Raw genomic sequence first — 19,844 nt, 5'->3', positions numbered from 1 at the left:
TTTTATTATGCTGGTTTAATATTTTTATATAAAATCAATGTCAAGAATTTATACACAGATAATAATAATAAAAATTGAAGTAAATATAAATATCATGACAAAATCTAAAAAGTTTGTTATTCTATCATCCCAATCATCATGTTTAGTTCTAGTTAATTTTTTTGTGAACAAAAATTATAATATGTATATAAAATGATTAAGCTAACTAAACAACAAATAATTCTTTTAAGTACGAATGCTTAAAGGATATCTGGTGCAGGTGTAGTGTCTTAACAAGAAAAGTTATTGCACTGGACAATTTAGAGAAAAAAAATTATGTTTATTTACACTTATATACATTATTTTAGAAGATAAATAATCTATAAGAGAATGCAACTCTTAATTAATTATACAAATTGTAGTGAATGCGTCTATAGAAACATTCACGTTAGCAAATGTGACACGTGGTCTTAGTGAATTCGACTGATCACTCAGTAAGTTAATTATAATTAATTTACTGCGATAACCGGTATAAACTCAATAAATAGTCGCCTTTAATTTACGAACTATTTATTAAGAATATATTAAGAAATCAAAGCGAATACAGAACACAACGGTTGCAACAATATAGAAAGATTAACGTAGCGAAATTTAGCACGAGGTGACGTGGTTGAACTCACGATAGTGATATTAAATGTAATGGTGGCGTCTTCTTCCTGGGTCGCCGCGTGATGGTGACGTGTGCAGCGTGGCTGCCCGAGCGATTTTTTTTTTGTTTAGTTATAATATTTATATAAATGATTAATAGTTTAGTTGTTATTCTTATTTTTTATAAAAATTATCTGAATTTCTGATTTTTTGAAGGGATTTAATAAAAATTGATATGAAGACAGTATTTTTTCGTTGATGTTGAGCTTCATTTCTCTCCGTGTGGGAAACGAGGAAATCTACTTTAATGTTACTCAACTTCTTTGCACCGATTGATAAATAGCCGTTTAGGATTTGCAGCGCAAACGTCATAAACAGCGCAAATCAGGCCTGCGTTAAATAAGATAATTTTTTAAGCTACTTGAAATACAATCATAAAATCCATTTTGGAGTATTAGGATAGGTATCAATAAAACACCTCCCATGCAGCAGCTGCCAGAGCTGAACGACGGGGCCCTACTTGGCCCAGCACTGGGGAACCTAGCTATGGCACACCTATAGTGGCCCATACTTGGCTCAAGATTGGGTGTCCTGGCCATCCCAATCATTACCCGAGTCTGGGCTAAGACTGGGTAAGCTAGTCTTGGCCATGACAATGATTACCCGAGCTTAGGCCAGGACTGGGTAACCAGTCATTTATCTCCCTTAGATAGTTTAAACGTTGATGATCATGAAATCTACGAGGTTAATAATAATAAAATTGGTTTTTAATTAAATTAATTTGTTACGTCGATGTATGGGCCAGCTCTGGCAACGAAGCATGGGCCAGGTCTAGCAACTAGGACTGACCCTGTGTGATCATCCCAAGCTTCTACCAAGGTTGGTTTACAAGCTTGGCCCAAGGTTCTACATATTTGGGCCAAGCCTGGCCCGTCGTACTTTCCTCCCTGGGAAGTCTATCTAAGCATCTAGGCTAATTAAAAATAATTAAAAACAAAAAAAATTATTAGTAGACATGTGCGCGATGGTAACATATGGAAATAAATTTGCACAATAGAGAAATCGGGTAGATCAATGAAACTAATTTTTTTTGCATTTGCTGGGTTTCGAACCTGGTCTTTCATGGCTGCTAGGCGTGTCTTATCCACTAGGCTGTTACGCTATACATAGAATCCAGAGGTTTTTAGGTACCATTTGTTATGTATACTGGTAAACCAGAGCTTGTTACTTGAGTGTTGGCTGAATCTTGGCTCAAGACTAGCAAACCAAGGCTTGTCACTTGATTATTGGCTGAACCTTACCCCCAGACTGACAAACCAAGGCTTGCTACTTGAGTAATGGCTGAATCTTGGCTCAAGACTGGCGAACCGAGGCTCATCACTTGAACGTTGGTTGGATCTCGGACCAATCTTTGGGGGCCGAGCCTGGATAGCCCAGTATTGTGCCAAGACCGGACCCGCTGTCAATATTTTTTGCCTACAAGGGATACTTTTTCTAATTTAAAAGAATTTCATTATCATCAAGATCTTTCTTAGTAGTTTTTTTTTCATAAATATTTAATTATTTAATAAATTATTTATGTTCTTTTTTTTTCAAGATTCATCTTTAAAAAATTTTGAATAACATAAATAAATTAAATTAATCATGTTATTTTTTTAACAAATCATTCAAAGATTCAAATCATCAAAGATTCATTCGATTTCAATTTTTATCTTTTATTCATTCCACAGTTCATTGAACGAATATACTAATTAACGAGTGAATCATATTTTAATTAAAAATTTTAACTAACACTTTTTTTTCTTTAATTGTGTTTGTTGAAGAAATGTAATAACTATTTATATGAAATGATGCATTAATTATAGAAACGTATGATTTACGACATAATCGTTGACATAAATTGAAGACATGAAACAAACGTTTATCGCAACAGTTTATTATGCATTCAAAGCAATGAATTCAATGCCAATATAGAAATGTTTCTTATCGATTTAGTAACATAGTCCCTAACCTTATGGGTATTATTACCAAAGTTATGGAAACTGCTCCTGTAATGGATGGGAATCATTTTAACAATAAATATAAATAATTTATTTCATACTAATATATTATTTGCAGCAGAAATAAGCGGTTGAGGCAGCCGTTCGGCACGCGCGTGGCTCGGGCGATCACCGAAGTTAAGTAGCATCGAGCCGGATTGCTACTTGGGTGGGTGACCGTTTAGCTACGCGTCGGGCTCGAACGAAGGTCTCTGACCGTTAGGCGAGGGATGAAGATCTAGTGATCGGTAAAATGGGAATTCTACCGACCACTGGAGCTTCACTCAAACCGAAAAACTGTACTGGCAAGGTTTTCTCTGTGGTTTTCTTTACCCCTTACTCCCACAGTCATAAGCACAACTTATAAGCACAAGTCGGGCCACGACCGCAAAAAAATAAAAAGTAGTAGAATCAAAAAGCAGATAAAAGGTTTGAGCGCCTACTTTCAAAAATTGAAAGTTCAAGTAAGGATGTTCAGGAAGTGAAAGAAACTTAGTTGGTAAAAAAAATGGGCGGAAACAAACAGTAAAAAGAGAAGTAAAAAAATAAGAAGTAGACCCTTGTAAAACACTGAGTGATACAAGTAAAAATCAAAATAAAATAATAATATATGCAGCAGAAATTGTTTTTTATCAGCGAAAATTTTACGCAAGGCTCTCTGTAAAAAAAAAAAAATATGGTTCCGAAAAAATTCTTTAAATGAAATTCTACATTTGAGCCAATTTTGTACTTTGAGTAGATCATTTTCGGAAATTAAAAAACATTGAAGAATCAACAAAGTTTTTTATTCAAGTACTTTTTAGGAAGGTTTTTCAGAATAATAAAAAAAAAAAACATTTTTATTATTTTAATCGAATTTTGACGGTTCTTCTGTAACTTACAATGAAAAATTAATATTTTTATTGAAATGCTGAGAATTTTTCAAAAAGCAGGTCATGTGCTCATTTTTATAAAAAGTTTTCTCTTGAAACTTTTTTACTTTTTTTTTTACTCTAAAAAAAATTAATAAAGAAGTAGAAAAAAAAAATTTTTTCCAAAATTCAAAAAATTATAACTTCGAAACGACTGTCTATTAAGGACTTGAATTTTCAGAGAATTTTTTTTTAAATATATAGATCGGACACTTCCAAAAAGTTCGAATCAAACCATCGAGGGTCGTCACGTAAAAATAACTGTTTGGTGGAATGACCCATGTATTGAAAATGATTCCCGTATTGGATTTGTTCTGTTAATTTTCTCTCCGTGAATGATGTATAAATATTTAAAATTAATGTATGAATATTCATGATATGTTAGGTATGTACATATTTGCAAATAAATATTTTACTGAGTGTATTTTTCTTGCGAATAAAATATTTTATTTTGGTGTTATGAATCAAGTCGCAATTCCAACTGGTGTGGAATTCCGGTTGTGTAAATTTGGTACTTTCTTTTTGCGTACAATCTATGTATATTTTAAACACACATATATTGTGTATGTATACATCAGTTTTATTTTTAAATTTCACATGGTTTAATATACAAAAATAAAATAATTTTTTCAGGCTCTAAAAGAACCTGTGTTACCGATGGGACCTATTGCACGACTCATGATGCGAAGCATCAGAGTGAGCTTTACGATCGAAAAATTTTTAAATCTTACTTTGGTTTACGATTAATTTATTTATTAATTAGTAAATTAATATTTAATAATTATGGTCATAATATAACGTACCCGTGGGTAATAAGGCCTGTCGGGCAATAAGGCCTAAGTGACAGAAATGATATTTAAAATAACCGCCACCGCTAAAGGCTACTCTAAAAGAAGGGTCTTACATAGAGATGTTACGACAAATTTATAGAGTCCCGATACCACGTTCTCTGTCTTCTATATTTCACCATCCATCATATGCTGTCGTAGCGCAGGAGAAATTATAAAAAACAATCTAGTCTTCTGACTCTTAAAAAGAATACTAATAGTTTTAAGTGCTGTTGAGCAAAACAATTTAGTCTTCCGATTCTTAAAAAGTATTGTTGCTAAATTTAAGTGATGATTCATTTCTAATACCAATTTTATTAAGTATAGTTAAACTATTCCAGTTTGTTTAACCCGTAGGCCTTATTACCCTACCGTAGTAAAATAAGGCCTAGTCGTATGGTTTTTGTAAAAGTATAATTTTTTGTTTGTTTATGGTAAAAATTACCATTACTTCATTACACTTTATGACCAATATATTGAAATAAAGATGAATGATACATTTTGATAATTAAATGCAATATTTTCGATTCTATTCAAAATCTCCCTTAGCTAGGCATTATTACCCGCCGGTACCTTAAATAACGTACATATTAGGGTGCTCCATTTAAAACAAAAAATGTTTTTTTTTTAGCGGACACAAGAAAATTTTGTTATTTATGTTAAAAGGAAAATTCCCTGAAAATTTCAGCTCTTAATTTTAATTTTAAGTACTTCTTCTCGAGCATCAAGGTTTTCCCATTTAAAAAGCATATAAATCGAATAACTTTTTTTTTTAATTACTATAACTTAGCCCGGGTCGGAGCTATCGTTTGCAACTAGTTTCTATTTGTAGAGTAATAGTGGCTTTTTAAAAGTGTAAAAAGCGGTTTTAGTCTAACTCGATCCATGTCGATTGTATCAGCTCCGAAAGTCAATTTTTCACATTTTTCATTTATTTTTTTTAATAGTGAAGAAACGGCTCATTTTATAAAAAATATGATCAGGACCAATCTTTTAGAAAATTTTGTCCTCTACAAAATTGCTTATAACACTTATATTGCTAAAATGCACTGTTCATGAAATACATGCATTTTAACATTTTGCCTATTTTTATATTATTATAACTTTTTTATATATTATAACGACAGCGTTTAATATATATGAACTCATCAACTGAATTTAAATATATTTTTATATATTATTACTTTTTATATTTTATCATTGTGTTTAGAAGAACCACAATTTTTTTTCTGCAAACATATATATATTCAATTTATATTTATTATCTAATTAACATTAATGCACTAACGCAAAAAATTAAAGGAACAGAAAAATTTTATAAATTTTTCAGTAATTTTTGGAAGGCTGTAACTTTGTGAAAAATAATCGTATCGAGATTTAAAAAAAAAGCATTTTATAGCTTAAAATCTTTAGTTTCGGTGCATTTTTATTAAAATTTTTTAAAAGGTCTGGTTATTACGCTAACATGAGAAATACCGCGAAACAAAAAATTTCTAATTTTTTTTTTTGTTTTTCCAAAAGGGAAATTTATTGAGCTTTAATTTGACTTTTTTTTTAACCTCGTAGGACAATTTGTCGCAGAGATATCGGCCTTCAAACAAAAAATGATCCTTTTGGCTTTGATCATCGATATTTCAGGTACCAATGATTGCACAGTAAATTTGAGGGCGGCGTTAAAAACTTGAATCAATTTTCTACAAAACCCCTTCATCATTTTTTGGAAAAAACAATTTTTTTTTATTTTAACGTCCTTTAGATGTAAGTACAAAAAAAATGACTTTTTTTGGTTTTTTAGTAAATCAACCGCTACCCTGCAAATATCGATAAAAAAAATATCGTTGCCAGGGACTTTTTTAGCTTCCCGTACCCCCAATAACCCTATAAATTTTTAAATTGATCTATCGAGCTATTTTTTGGGGGTGATTGATCAAAGTTTTGCTAAACAATTAAAGGAACAAGTCTTGTTCCTTTAATTGTGTAATCATAACCAAAATGAAAAAATAATTTTTTTTTTTTACTTTTCTTTCATTTTTGCATTGCTAACTCAGTAAATGTGAGGGAAAGAGAAAAAAAAATGAAAAATTTTCAAAAAATGTCAAAAAAAATCAAAGAAATCAAAAAAATTGAAACTTGTTATTTGGGGTCGAAAATTTTTTTTTTGACATTGGGTCTTGTGGAGAATTTATTCAAGTTTTTAACGCTGCCCTCAAATTTACTGTGCTAAATTTACTGAGCCAAAAGGCTCATTTTTTGTTTGAAGGCTGATATCTCTACGACAAATTGTCCTACGAGGTTAAAAAAAAGCCAAATTAAAGCTCAATAAATTTCCCAAATGACCTATGCATTGGTTTAGTTGAGAAAATTTTTCCACGGTCCGTGGGCTCTTTGGAAAAACAAAAAAAAAAATTAGAAATTTTTTGTTTCGCGGTATTTCTCATGTTAGCATAATAACCAGACCTTTTAAAAAATTTTAATAAAAATGCACCGAAACTAGAAATTTCAAGCTATAAAATGCTTTTTTTAAAATCTCGATACGATTATTTTTCACAAAGTTACAGCTTTCCGAAAATTACTAAAAAATTTATAAAAATTTTTCTGTTCCTTTAATTTTTTGCGTTATTATAATTAAATAAATAACACAGCAGAATTTTACCGTATGAATCACTGAAGAAATAAAATTCTAAATGATTGACTGAAATTACTATTAAAAATGTTGATTTGATTGTTCATCACCTTTCATCATCCACCATCGTCATTACAGACATTATAATACTACTTTATATTTTAAATATAGATTTTAAACGATTCAATTTTATTACTTAATTGTACAATTAAAAAATGACGTAATTTAAACTTTCATGTTAAAAAATTAACCTAACTAGGTGACCACCACTCGTCAAGTATTTTAACATTATTTATATTTTAAAAATCAATATTTTTTAAACAAATCGGTCAAGAAATTCAGAGTTTTTTTCAAAAAATTTCTAATCTTTTTTATTTAACAGTGGATAAATTTTTAAAGATATGGTAAGAACCGTTTTCAAGATATTCAGGAAACTACACTTTTCTTATACTTGGTACATCTCCAGCATGTTAATTATGCACTTTTTGATTGTTAATATCTCATCTTACAATCGGTGAAAAAATTTCGTTTTTTTTTTTTTTTTCATTAAATATTAGACATTTTTGGCAATCTCATGTTTTAATTTCGTCGTATTACTAACAAAAGTCGTTTTGCAAATGAACTACCTTAAAAACTATTTGGATTACTGGGCCCTTTTGTGGCCGAGTGTTCCAAGTCATTGGTAAGTTCGCACTCTCAAGGTCTTGTGTTCGAATCCAACACCCGAGGGATTATTACTTTATACTCTCATTTAAAATTTCTATTACTTCAAATTTTACGATGTACACATCGTAATTTATATTAATGAGCTTAAGACTTTGTATTATTTGTCTGAAGTATTATTTTTTTAATGAAATTTCCAATGCTGCATCGTAAAAATTATGATTTTGAAGGTATAGTCCCTCACTACAATAATCAATAGGAAAAATTACGATGTTAACATCGTAAAGTCAACTGTAATTTTGTTTTCCGTGTTTATACGATATATTTGATATTATTAAAATTTTAATAAACTGGATGTAATTTTTTCGTTTCAGCCATTAATGAATATAGCATACTGCGCTCTTATTTTGCTGGGAAAAACAATTCAAAAACTTGTTTTTGGTGAACTTAGAGCATCAGAGAGGCAACATCTTAAAGATAAATTTGGAAACTTTATCTTTTACAAATTTATATTTGTCTTCGGTGTTTTGAATGTTCAATATGCTGATGAGATTGTTTTGTGGTGGGCTTGGTTCACTGCACTTGGATTCCTCGGTCTTCTTTGTCAACTCTGTAAAGATCGATTTGTTTATGTGAGTACTAAAAATTATTCATTTTATCATGTAACCTGTTTTAGTTTCATTTTTTTTTTTTTTTTGTTTTTTTTTTTTTTTGTTTTTGTTTTACCATGCATTTATTATTCAAACAAACTGACCTTTGATAACAATAAATAAATATTTTTCTGTTTAATGCTCAAGGTTCTTTTAAGTCAGACTTAACTGTAATTTACACAATTTTTATCTTTAATTTATTCGGTCAATTGATTTCACAATTTAATTGCAATTTAAATTAATTATTTATTTAATCAATTACTTTATCATTGATAAATGTCTTTTTCTTAGAAAAAATCGTCTTTTTGCTATAATTATAATATTAATAATAATAAATACACGAAATATTTTTTCCTTTTTTTGTTATAAATTAAAAGTATAATATTTTTAAAGCTGAGATATCTTTTTTTAAATTTTTTCTTTAGCATCTTTTTTCCTCTTTTAATACTCTAGTCTTACATGAGTGTTGCATGTTGTTCGCGTTCTAATTTTCCTAGCTAACTCAAGGACTGCCTCTTTTCATTCAACGGGTTTTTCGTATGCATTCACACAACACATTTACTTGAATACATTAAAAATTAGATTTTTATCAATATAATTTTTCAAATTATAGTACTAATAAATTAATAATGTCGATACTAATTCTATTAATGTACTAGATAGAAATAATTATTGCTCACAACAAATTTTGTTTATTGAAAATTTTTTTTTAGTGCGGCTCTATAAATAAGAAGAATACAATTTGAAAAGATATTAATTTTTTATTATTCATATTTGGCTCGAAAAATTCCGAAAATACTATTCAAAATAATATAAATTGAATAATTTTTTTAGTGCTCATTGTACAATAAACGAGCTTTTAATAAATATTTAAAAATAAAATGAAAAAATTTTTCTTTGGTCTATAAAATATTTACTGTAGAATAATCTTATTAGGAAAATCTAATATAAGTAACCAAGTTAGTTGCCATTGAATTTGATATGTGACGCAGACGATTAATAACTTTAAAGGAAAAACCACAAAGAAAAAAATAAAATTTATATGATATTATTGAATAAAAATACATTACGTATAAAGTAGAGAGTAATGGGTATAGTATTAACAAGAAGTTAATCAAGGCTTCTGATCTTCGATTAGATTGATCATTAATCTCTGTCTGGCATTGAAATATTCGCTCACTATATTACATCTTACTATTCTCTGTTTCTTTTACTAAAACTTTTTAATTCTCGTATAACCGGACTTAAATAGACACGTATATTATTATTGCAATGATAATAGTAATAACGATAGAGTAACTTACTCTCGCCGGCCTGATGTTAAATATCAAATATAAGATGAAACATTATATTTTAATTTTGAAAATAAAAGTAATTAAACACTTAATTGTAACATATTTAAGTATAAACTGGTGCTAGTATTATTTTTTTATATTCAAAAAATTTTAGGCCTATATAAATAAATCACGGTACTTTAAATAACCTGTTGTTATCTTTTATGGGTTTATATATTTGTCATTTTAAAATATAACTCTCTATTTTTGATAATTAAAGTTTTCAAGTTAAAACTTTACAATAGAGAACAAAAATTTATTTACTTACTTATGTTTTATATAATTAAAGAAGAGTATTACCCAAGTACCGATTACACAAGTTTTTATAAATATTATTTTTAAAAAATAATATGACTAAGGTTACTTATAAGATAAATATGAAAATACAATTATTCGTATTTGAATAATCATAGATAAATAATCGACATTCATTATTACCCTTGGGGCTAGAAAATATTTTTTTAAGTATATCAATATACTTATCCGAGAAATTATTAATTAATATTTTTTTTTTAATCCATCACAGTATATTTATGAAAAAAAAAAAATTACATATTCTACATTATTATAAAGTTTATGATACTCGTAAAAATGTTTATACTTTAATAGTTCTTTTCATTTCCGAGATTCCCTGGCGAATCTAAACTACGGTAACTACCATGATTAACATTATTCAGAAGAATTACAGTAAAAACCGGGATTTTGCCGCAAATTGCGGCATTTTACGATAAAAGTACGGTAATTCACAGTACTTTTTAGTAAAAGTGTGGCATTTTTCAATAAAAGTGCAGTATATTACTGCGAATTTACGGTAACATTGCGGAATTTCACCGTGAGCATGCAGATTTACTGCAAAATTACGGCATTTTATCGTAAAGTGAAGTATTTCACTGTGTTCCAGTAAAAATGCCATAAATTGCGGTAAATTACCATTAATTACCGTAGTTGACCGTATTCTACCGCATGTTTATCGTAGTTTGCGCAAATAACATTTTCCGATAAGTCCGATAGTTTCGCCGAAAAAGTCAAATAGTAGTAACATTTACTATACTAATAAAAATCGTGTTTTCTTCCGAAATACGCTGTGTACTTGGCCGATCCGCACTCAAGTCAACTGAATTTAAGTTAATTCAAAACCATAGAAATTGAAACAATTTCATAGGGAGGTTTGAATAGAAGACTTTACGGTTTTAGGTTTACTATAGAAATATTTCTGTTAAAAACGATGTATTTCATGGAATGAAATGTGAGATTACAGTAAAAAATAAGAGATGGAGCTGAAGTCGTCTATGCATGTGATAGGAACAACTATGAACTAGAAAAAATTCTGTTTTGAGTTGATGGAAATTATAGATTTCTTTCCATCAATTTTGCAAATGTTGTTGATGAAAAGTTTTTTACAATGATCTTAACTTACTTAATATTTCCCTCAATACATTATAGTGGTGAGTCGAACTTATGATTTACTCAATAATAATACAAATGATTTTGAAATAATTGGATACCTTTTGGCCACAATGAATTAGTACCGCTGATTAACTTTTATTTCATTTTCATATGATTATTTATTTATCACCTGCAATGTAGTTTTGTAATTGAAGAAGTTGAATACTTCACTAAATGAGTGTATCCAAAATAAATCAATACACTGAAAAAAAAAATTTTACCGAAATTTATTATTTTTAGAATATTCAAGAGCATTAATGGGATACAAAAATCACGTTTTCTATTACCTGAAACGCCCCCCTGAAAAACATTTATAAAACAAATACATGTTAAAATATAAAAAATATATATTTTTAGTATAAACAAAAGCCATTCGGCAGCCGAAACGGAAGGTATATTTTCCCATTAATTTATATAAAAAGTTTCATACATACATATGTTGTCATACATGTTAGTGTATAGTCATAATATGAAATTAGGGTCGTTTTCTAAGAGTGAGGGTAAAAAAGGACAACGACTATTTTTGATAGAGAACTTCAGATAGTTGAATTGAGAAAACATTATATAGGTAATGTACCAAACTACCCTTCGCGTAAACGAAGTATAAAAAATTAAATTAGTATGAGATCATAATTGTAATCGCTATTACGATGGCAATACCAATTATAATTATAGGACGTACAGATACGATTAAAACACCATAAACGATAAAAGAAATACCTTTAAAATATAAAATAGCTGTTAAATTTACAGGTTATTTTGTTCACAATAAAATACAAAGGACAAAATTGTATTATAATGGGAAATGCATAAGTTATTTGGAATGAAAACCATATTGTTAACATTTTTTGATTCCACTAGAATTTCCAAGGCTATCAAATTATTGGAAGAAATGGTCAAAACATAAAGTTTGAGGTAAAAAATTAAAGCTTACTAATTAAGCTTTGAGACACTTTTTACTGAAATGGTCTATCAGTTTTAATTTTAATGTTATATGAACTTCAACAGTAAATAAAAACTGATTTTTTCGAAAAATCGTTAAAATTTCAAACAGCTATTACTTCAAAACTAATCGACCGATTTAGCTCATCTTCGAATTTGATCAAGATAATCGCCTATAGAATAAGTTTAGACAATTTCATTAAGAACTGGTAAAAACTGTGAGTCGTAATGACAAGACCAGTGATAATCATGGGGCATAGAACTTTTGATACATCATAAGAAATAAAAGAAACGCTTTCAAAATATAAAATAGTTGTAGAATTTATAGGTTATTTTGTGCACAATGAAATACAACTGACGAAATTAGATTATAATGGAAAACGCTTAAGTTATGTGGAATGAAAACCATATTTTCAATATTTTTTGATTTCATTAAAAATTTTAAGGCTATCGAATTATTGGCAGGAATGGTCAAAACATAATGCTTAAGGTCATCAATTAAATATTATTAGATAAGCTTTCAGATACTTTTTACAGAAATTGTCTAAGAATATTAGTTTTGAAGTTATATAAGTTTTAGCAGTGATTAAAAACAGATTTTTACGAAAAATCGTGAAAATTTCAAACATCAACGATTTCAAAACTATTCAAACGATTCAGCTCATTTTCGAACTTGATCAAGGTAATTGCCTATAGAATAAGTGTGAAAAATTTAATCAAGATTCGATAAAAACTGTGGGTCCTATCGTAATGACAAGACCAGTGATAATCATAGGGAGTAGAGGTACATTTGATACATCATAAGTAATAAAAGAAATACTTTTAAAATGAAATAGCTTTGGAGTTTACAAGTTATTTTGTGCACAATAAAATACAACTGACGAAACTGGATTATATAGGACATGCATAAGTTATGTGGAATAAAAACCATATTTTCATCATTTTTTGATTCCATTAAAATTTTCAAGGCTATCGAATTATTGCAAGAAAAGGTCAAAACATAATGCTTAAGGTCATAAATTAGAGCTTATTAGACAAGCTTTCAGATACTTTTTTCGGAAATCGTCTATGATTATTAGTTTTAAAATTATATGAACTTGAAAGTGGATAAAAACTGATTTTTTTTGAAAAATCGTGGAAATTTCCAACAGCCATAACTTTTAAATTAATCAAACGATTGAGCCCATATTCGAACTTAACCGTGATAATCGTCTATAGAACAAGTGTAGAAAATTTCATTAGGATCCAATAAGAATTGTAGGCATAATCCTGATGACAAAACTGCGGTATATCCCATATATACATATGATAAAAATCGTGTTTTCTTCCGAAATACGCTGCGTACTTGGCTTATCCGCACTTGAGAAACTGAATTTCAATTGATTTAAAAACATGAAAATTGAAACCAGTTCATAGCGGATAACAGAGTAAATTAATGCACTGAAAAAAAAAATTTACAGGAATTTATTATTTTTAGAATATTCAAGAGCATGAATGGAATACAAAAATCACTTTTTCTTTTATCTAAAACATCACTCGTGAAAAACGTTTTTAAAAAAAATATATTAAAGTATAGAAAATATATATTTTTAGTATAAAAAAATACATAACAATTTTATAAACATATATAAAATATGTGCAGAAAATACATTTCTAATAGCTAACTTTTGGCCGATTTTCGTATATATTTTACATATTTTAACTGTAACTCAAATATATTAAAAAAAAATTTGGTAAATCCAAAAGTGCACGACCCTTAATACTCATTTGATCGTGGAAAATATATATAAAAACAAAAAAAAGTCGTGCGAAAAAAAAAATACACGATAAAAGTTTCAAGGACAATTTTTTTTTTCTTTCTGTTACACTAGAAATTTCAATTTCGCTCCGAAAAATAATCAAATGTTTTTTCGCGCATGCGCGACAAGTGTGACGAAAGTATGTGGGAAAACATATATAGATACACAAAATTAGCTAAGTTCTTTTTATTAATTATAATTAAACGGGCCTGAATTTGATGGCCATTTATGACACACATCTTCTTTGGCCCTAAAATAATCTTTTAAAACAAAAAGTGATCCAAATAATGACTTTTTTCTCGAGTTTTTGTGTTTACGAGTTACGGACACTTTTTCTACTGCTTGACGGAAAAATTTTTTTTTACATTTTGATGTTTTTTTAGTTATTTAATCTATCAAATTGGTGTTTATAAGTCATAGATTTAATCCTTATTAAATTCTTTATCCGATGATGTGTAAGTTGGTTAAGATCCGTGGGCTAACAAGAGTGGAATAGTAAAAGCAGTAGCTAAAAAGAGGCAAACAGAATTTTTCGATCGTAAAACACACTGTAATGCTTCGCATTAAGAGTCGTGCAAAAGAATGGGAGGAGCAAAACAGGATAGTTAAGGAAATACTAAGTTATTGAGAATTCAAATACAGTAAATTTATTTTTTCAATGATATCGAAAGTAAATATTAGAAAAAATTTTCAGAAGCCATTAAAAAAAATAAAATTTTCATTTTTGCGGGCGAAATAGGGTACCTTCTAAAAAAAGTAAAAAGAAAAAAAATTTATGGATATTAAATAAATTCGATTACATTAAATTTTCTTGTACGTAATTTACATAAAGGAAAATTACATTTCACATAGTTTTTAGATGCAAGGGAAAATTAAAAATTTTTCAATGGTTTTTATCATAAAATAAAAGTCATTAACATTTTTTGACTGACACTTTCGATTTTTCTAAAAGTTTAACGAAACAAATTCAAGACAATGGTCAATTACATTTACAAAAGTGATTTTGGACGGTTTGAAAAACATTTAAAGAATAGAATTTTTTTTTTTATGAGATTTTGGCGGTACATTATATTGCTTCCCCTTTCTCTATATCTTAGAATATATGAAAAGTACATGTATGAAAATATAAAGAAAATACATTTCAAATACATTAAAAATATTTAATTTTATTATATTTTTTTTCTTATGTTGTTAGTTAAATTAAAAAGATATTTTTCATATTTTCATAATTATATTTTTTTATATATTTGAAATATATTATTAATATAATTTTTATATATTTACAAACATGTATTTATTATACACCTTAAAATCTATTTTAAAACTATTTAAATGACATTTAATATATCTACAAAAATCGGCCAAAAGTTAGCTATTAAAAATTTATTTTTAATACATATTTTATATATATTTATGTACTTTTTATGTATTTTTAATATATTTTTTTTATAAATGTTTTTCATAAGGCACCGAACTCGAATAAGCAGCGGTAGGAGTAGTTCAGTGCTCGCCACTAGATCACACGCAACCTCTTGTGCTGTTCCTGGTTAGATATATATTTCAGAGTTGTTATATTCTATACTTGAAAACAATTCTGGCACGGCTACTTCTCTGTCGTCCGACCTAGTGACAAGTGCCTCTTTTGATGGCAATATAGTATATCCTATATTGCATTGTGACAAAAATGTCTATTTTTGTTTTCTTGGATAATTTTTTTTTATATTTCAGAAATATAAAGTACGTTTCAGTTAATAAAAAAAATAATTTTTGTTTTCAATAAAGACCTTTAAATAATCTAAAAATAATAAATTTCGGTAAATTTAAAAAAATTTTTTTTCAATATTCATTTACTCTAGATACACTCTGGTTCCATTCTATTCTACGAAGTATTATTTTGATGCAAGATCGATCACTAATGACTCGACAACTTGAATAAATTGCAGTAACGTTATATGAATTTCGTACAATTTACGGTGTTTTAGAAGAAAGATATAAAGCAATTGAATTGAAAAAAAATTATATTGTTACGACTAAATGTAAGTTTACTCAAAAAAAAAAAAGAAAAATAGATAGAATATCATCATTTTTTACATCAAATTTAAGTATTGTAGAAACAAAAGTAAAAGTAGGCGGAATAAAGTCTCTAGTATGTTGACTCAATTACATATATTTTTTAATTGAGTGCGTAAAAGTCGTCACAAATGCAAATTATATGTTCACAAGTACACCATGTATTTGAGTTGATAATTCCCTCCAAATACGTGTGGCTTTTCGGCCAAAGTCGTAGCGTGTTCCACCGTCCTTGAAGTCATGGCGTATTTGGCTCAACTCAAGCCAAGTTGACTTAAAAGTTTCTTTTTATCAGTGTATTTTTAAATGTAAGGTGGTACTGAGTTCCATCTTACATTGTAGTCAGTCAAATGACGCACGGTAATTTAATAAATGTTAGATTTAAATAGGTCCCATTGGTAACATAGGATTGGTTACTATTCTATAGATTAGACTGACGACAATGTAAGATCGTAACCACTACCACGTGAGATTCGATTCAGTCCCATGTTACGCAGCTCCATCTTGGATGGAACTGCGTACAATCAGCTCCCTTAAGTTGGCGGGGGGAATTCGATTTTTGGCAAATTTTTTTTAGCAATTCGTTTGTTCGTCGATTGTTCGTCAATGTTCGCTATAAATAATTATTTGTTCGTTCTTTATTTTTTTTTAAATAAATTTTTAAAAATTTATTTGAAGTTAGCGGTGACTATACTCATTTTCTATCTTTTTTAATTTTCATTTTGAAGATCACTTTTAATTTTTACTCAGCCCAATTTTTCTAAAAAACTGCATCACATTGAGTGAGGTAATATTGAAAAAGCATGTAATGTGCAGGCAAGTTCACCGACATTCGTTGCCTGTCTGACATGTTAAAATAAACCTGAAACATAAAAATTAGAATAATTAATAATATATCTATATCTATATATGTATATTTATATATACTTAATTAAAATAGCACAACCTTAAATTAAAAATACTTAAACATACCAAAAAATCATAAATGATGTCGAAGAACCGGTCCCGGCACATCGTAGCGTCTTTTTTTCCGTTTACGAGAATTGGTTCTTGAGAAATAATTCTGTAATAAAAAAAAAATTATTTTATAATTAATTAGCTTCAGATTAATTGAAATATAATTTTAATACTATACTACTTACTCCCATATGCCAAGGTCATCGTCTCGTAAACGATTAAACTTATAATCCGTCCCATGTTCCAGGAGACGAGAACGAACCATTGCATATTCTTCATTGAAAGTCCCTGTAATTAAAAGAAAAATAATTAATCAATCATAGAAACGAGTGAGAGTAATAATTATATAATACAAAACTTACATTTGTATAATACAAAACTTAACATTGACGAACAATCGACGAACAAACGAATTGCTAAAAAAAATTTGCCAAAAATCGAATTCCCCCCGCCAACTTAAGGGAGCTCGTACAATCTTAGATTAGACTGAGTTAAATGTACATTGTAGTCACTGCCTTGTAGATTGTAGCAGGTCCAATATGAAAATTTCTTTCACAACAGATGGGGCTCAGTACAATCCGATATTGTACCCAGTCCAATCTCGTTCTTTCCGTGCATGTTAATCAACTGGGAAATAGAAAATCGCGATGAGGCACCCCTTAATATTAAAATTAAGAGCTGCTGTTTTAAGAGGGTAATTTTTTCAGTATCATGAATAATACTTTTAGAGTACTTTTTAAAAATAGATATTGTCGTTTTATTTTTATATAGCCTCATGTCGACTAATTCATTTATAAAAATAACAAATTACTAGTAGCAAAAGTTTTAATTATTGAAGAATTGAAAAGTTAGATACAGGTTTATGATTTCAGTACGTCTACTTAAATTTTATTTTCGACTCAACCTCAAATCAGAAAAACATCAATCAACACACTTACTTTTAATTATTCTTTTTAAACTTTGACTCAAACATATATTGCGTACAAAGCAGCAAAAAAAAATCGGTCTATCGGTTGACCCTGCGGGCCAGCCCCAAAACTTCCCGCTATCTTCGAGTTCCTTGAGCTCGAAAATACTTTTGTTTGCCGTTGTTTAAAAAAAAAAAAAAAACGTTTTTAACCATTTTTTTTCCAACGATATCTCTCACGCAAATTGACCGATTGAGATGTTTGAGGTGGCAATCGACGAGTTGTATTGTGTTCTAAAACCGATCAGATTTTGGAAATGATTTATCTAGTCATTTTTGAGAAATTTCTAAAATACTAAAAAATAAATTTTTTTTTCAAGTCTTTCGACAACGGTTACTCGTGAACGAATGATGGTTGAGATGGCATTTGATGCGGCTTATAAAGTTTTAGAGCTGATTAGATTTTGGAATCAATCCATAAAGCACATTACAAGTTATCCAAAAAAAACGTTTTTGAAAAAATTTTATTTTTGGAATATCTTCGAACGCACTCTATCGATCGATTTCAATTTTTTACAGCTTCTAGATATTGACAAACCACGTCAAATGACACCTTAACGAGCAAAATCGGTTCATCCGTTCAAAAGTTTCAGATATTTACATACGTACGTACGTACGTACGAACGTACATACACCCATACATTTGGACATCATCTTGAAATTAATCAGAATAGCTTCCTAGAATCTCAAAACGTTAGGATCTGATAAAAATTCGATTTTCAAAAATCGGACCAAAACCAATAACTTCCCGAATTTTTGAAAATTTTAAATTTTCTTAGCGGAAAGTTATAAAGTTTTCACATACATTTTTTCCAGTTATATCTATAAATCAATGTTCAGGCATTATGAACATAGTGTAGCCATTACGTGCCAATAATTACGCTATCAATTAATCATAAAATGTAATACATATAGAGCTTTTAAAAAAATCTGAAAATCAATTTAGGCTAATAGGCGTTATTTATATATATTTATATATGTATCTATTATAATGACATTAATCCTCACTTATTTATTAAATCAACTTTCAATTAGATATATTATCTGTTATTTTTTTTTCTGTATTTAATGTAAATAAAATAATAATAATCATTAAATAAAAAATTATTTTACAGTTATCTTTTTCACCCACGACACCAGGATGGAGTCACGCGCGGCTTCTAGGACTACTTGCTGCAATCCTGTCATTGTCCTTGTTTATGCTACTTATATCGACTGCAGCAGCCTTCTTTTTTGTGTCCTTCAATACTTATGCGTTCATGGCAGCTGAGGTAAGTTGTTAGCATGCTTTGTTGTCGTCGTCTTGGTTATTTTATACACTATGTACTCTCTATTGATCCTTGACGATGGTCAACAATGACCGAGAAAACACATATCACACACACACACACACACACACACACACACACACACACACACACACACACACACACATATTTTGTTTATTAAGTTTGAGCTCTTAATTCCAATCCTAAGCACTTTCCATTTGATTTCAAAGATTTCCCATTTAATTTCCCTTATATATATATATATATATATATATATATGACGCGCCGTTCTTCAACGATAGTGTCCACAATTCCACACCGATATTAATGAAACTTGGTATACTTATTCTATAGACGATTACTTTGGATGAGTTCGAAGATAAGCCAACTCGGCCAATAAAATTGTAAGTTATGGTTAATTGAAATTTTGTAAAATTAAAAAAAAAAAATTTATTTGCTGCTTTAATTGGATGCCACTTCTAAATGGAAAAAGATAGCTTATTTTCTTTTGTCTTATCTCAAAGCTCGCTCGATTGCCTTCAATTTTCACTATGCACCTTATTGATTTGTCCACTTTTTCTAACAGATAAATAATTTCGAAAATTTACAAAATGTTATAAAAACTAATTTTATGCAGGTTGTCACTTCAATTATTGCCACAATTTTTAATCGATCGCTTTGAAACTTAATATACGTATTCTGACGGTGACTATCTTGATCG

At 28.9% G+C, this 19,844-nt stretch overlaps 1 protein-coding gene across 3 annotated transcripts in view; it reads left to right on the top strand.

The window, feature by feature from the left end:
* LOC103570380 (E3 ubiquitin-protein ligase AMFR) overlaps positions 1-19,844 on the top strand; it is a 116,837-nt gene that overhangs the window by 66,267 nt on the left and 30,726 nt on the right. For all 3 annotated transcript variants that reach the window (XM_053741189.1, XM_053741193.1, XM_053741197.1), the window contains 2 exons: positions 8,065-8,322; positions 18,971-19,126. In XM_053741189.1, the coding sequence (XP_053597164.1) occupies positions 8,065-8,322; positions 18,971-19,126 (414 nt within the window). The remainder of the gene's footprint in view (positions 1-8,064; positions 8,323-18,970; positions 19,127-19,844) is intronic.

This window comes from Microplitis demolitor, chromosome 1 (genome assembly GCF_026212275.2).
Source record: "Microplitis demolitor isolate Queensland-Clemson2020A chromosome 1, iyMicDemo2.1a, whole genome shotgun sequence".
NCBI lineage: Eukaryota > Metazoa > Arthropoda > Insecta > Hymenoptera > Braconidae > Microplitis > Microplitis demolitor.
The sequence above is the reverse complement of the archived record's forward strand: the minus strand, read 5'-3'. Positions and strand labels throughout refer to the sequence as shown.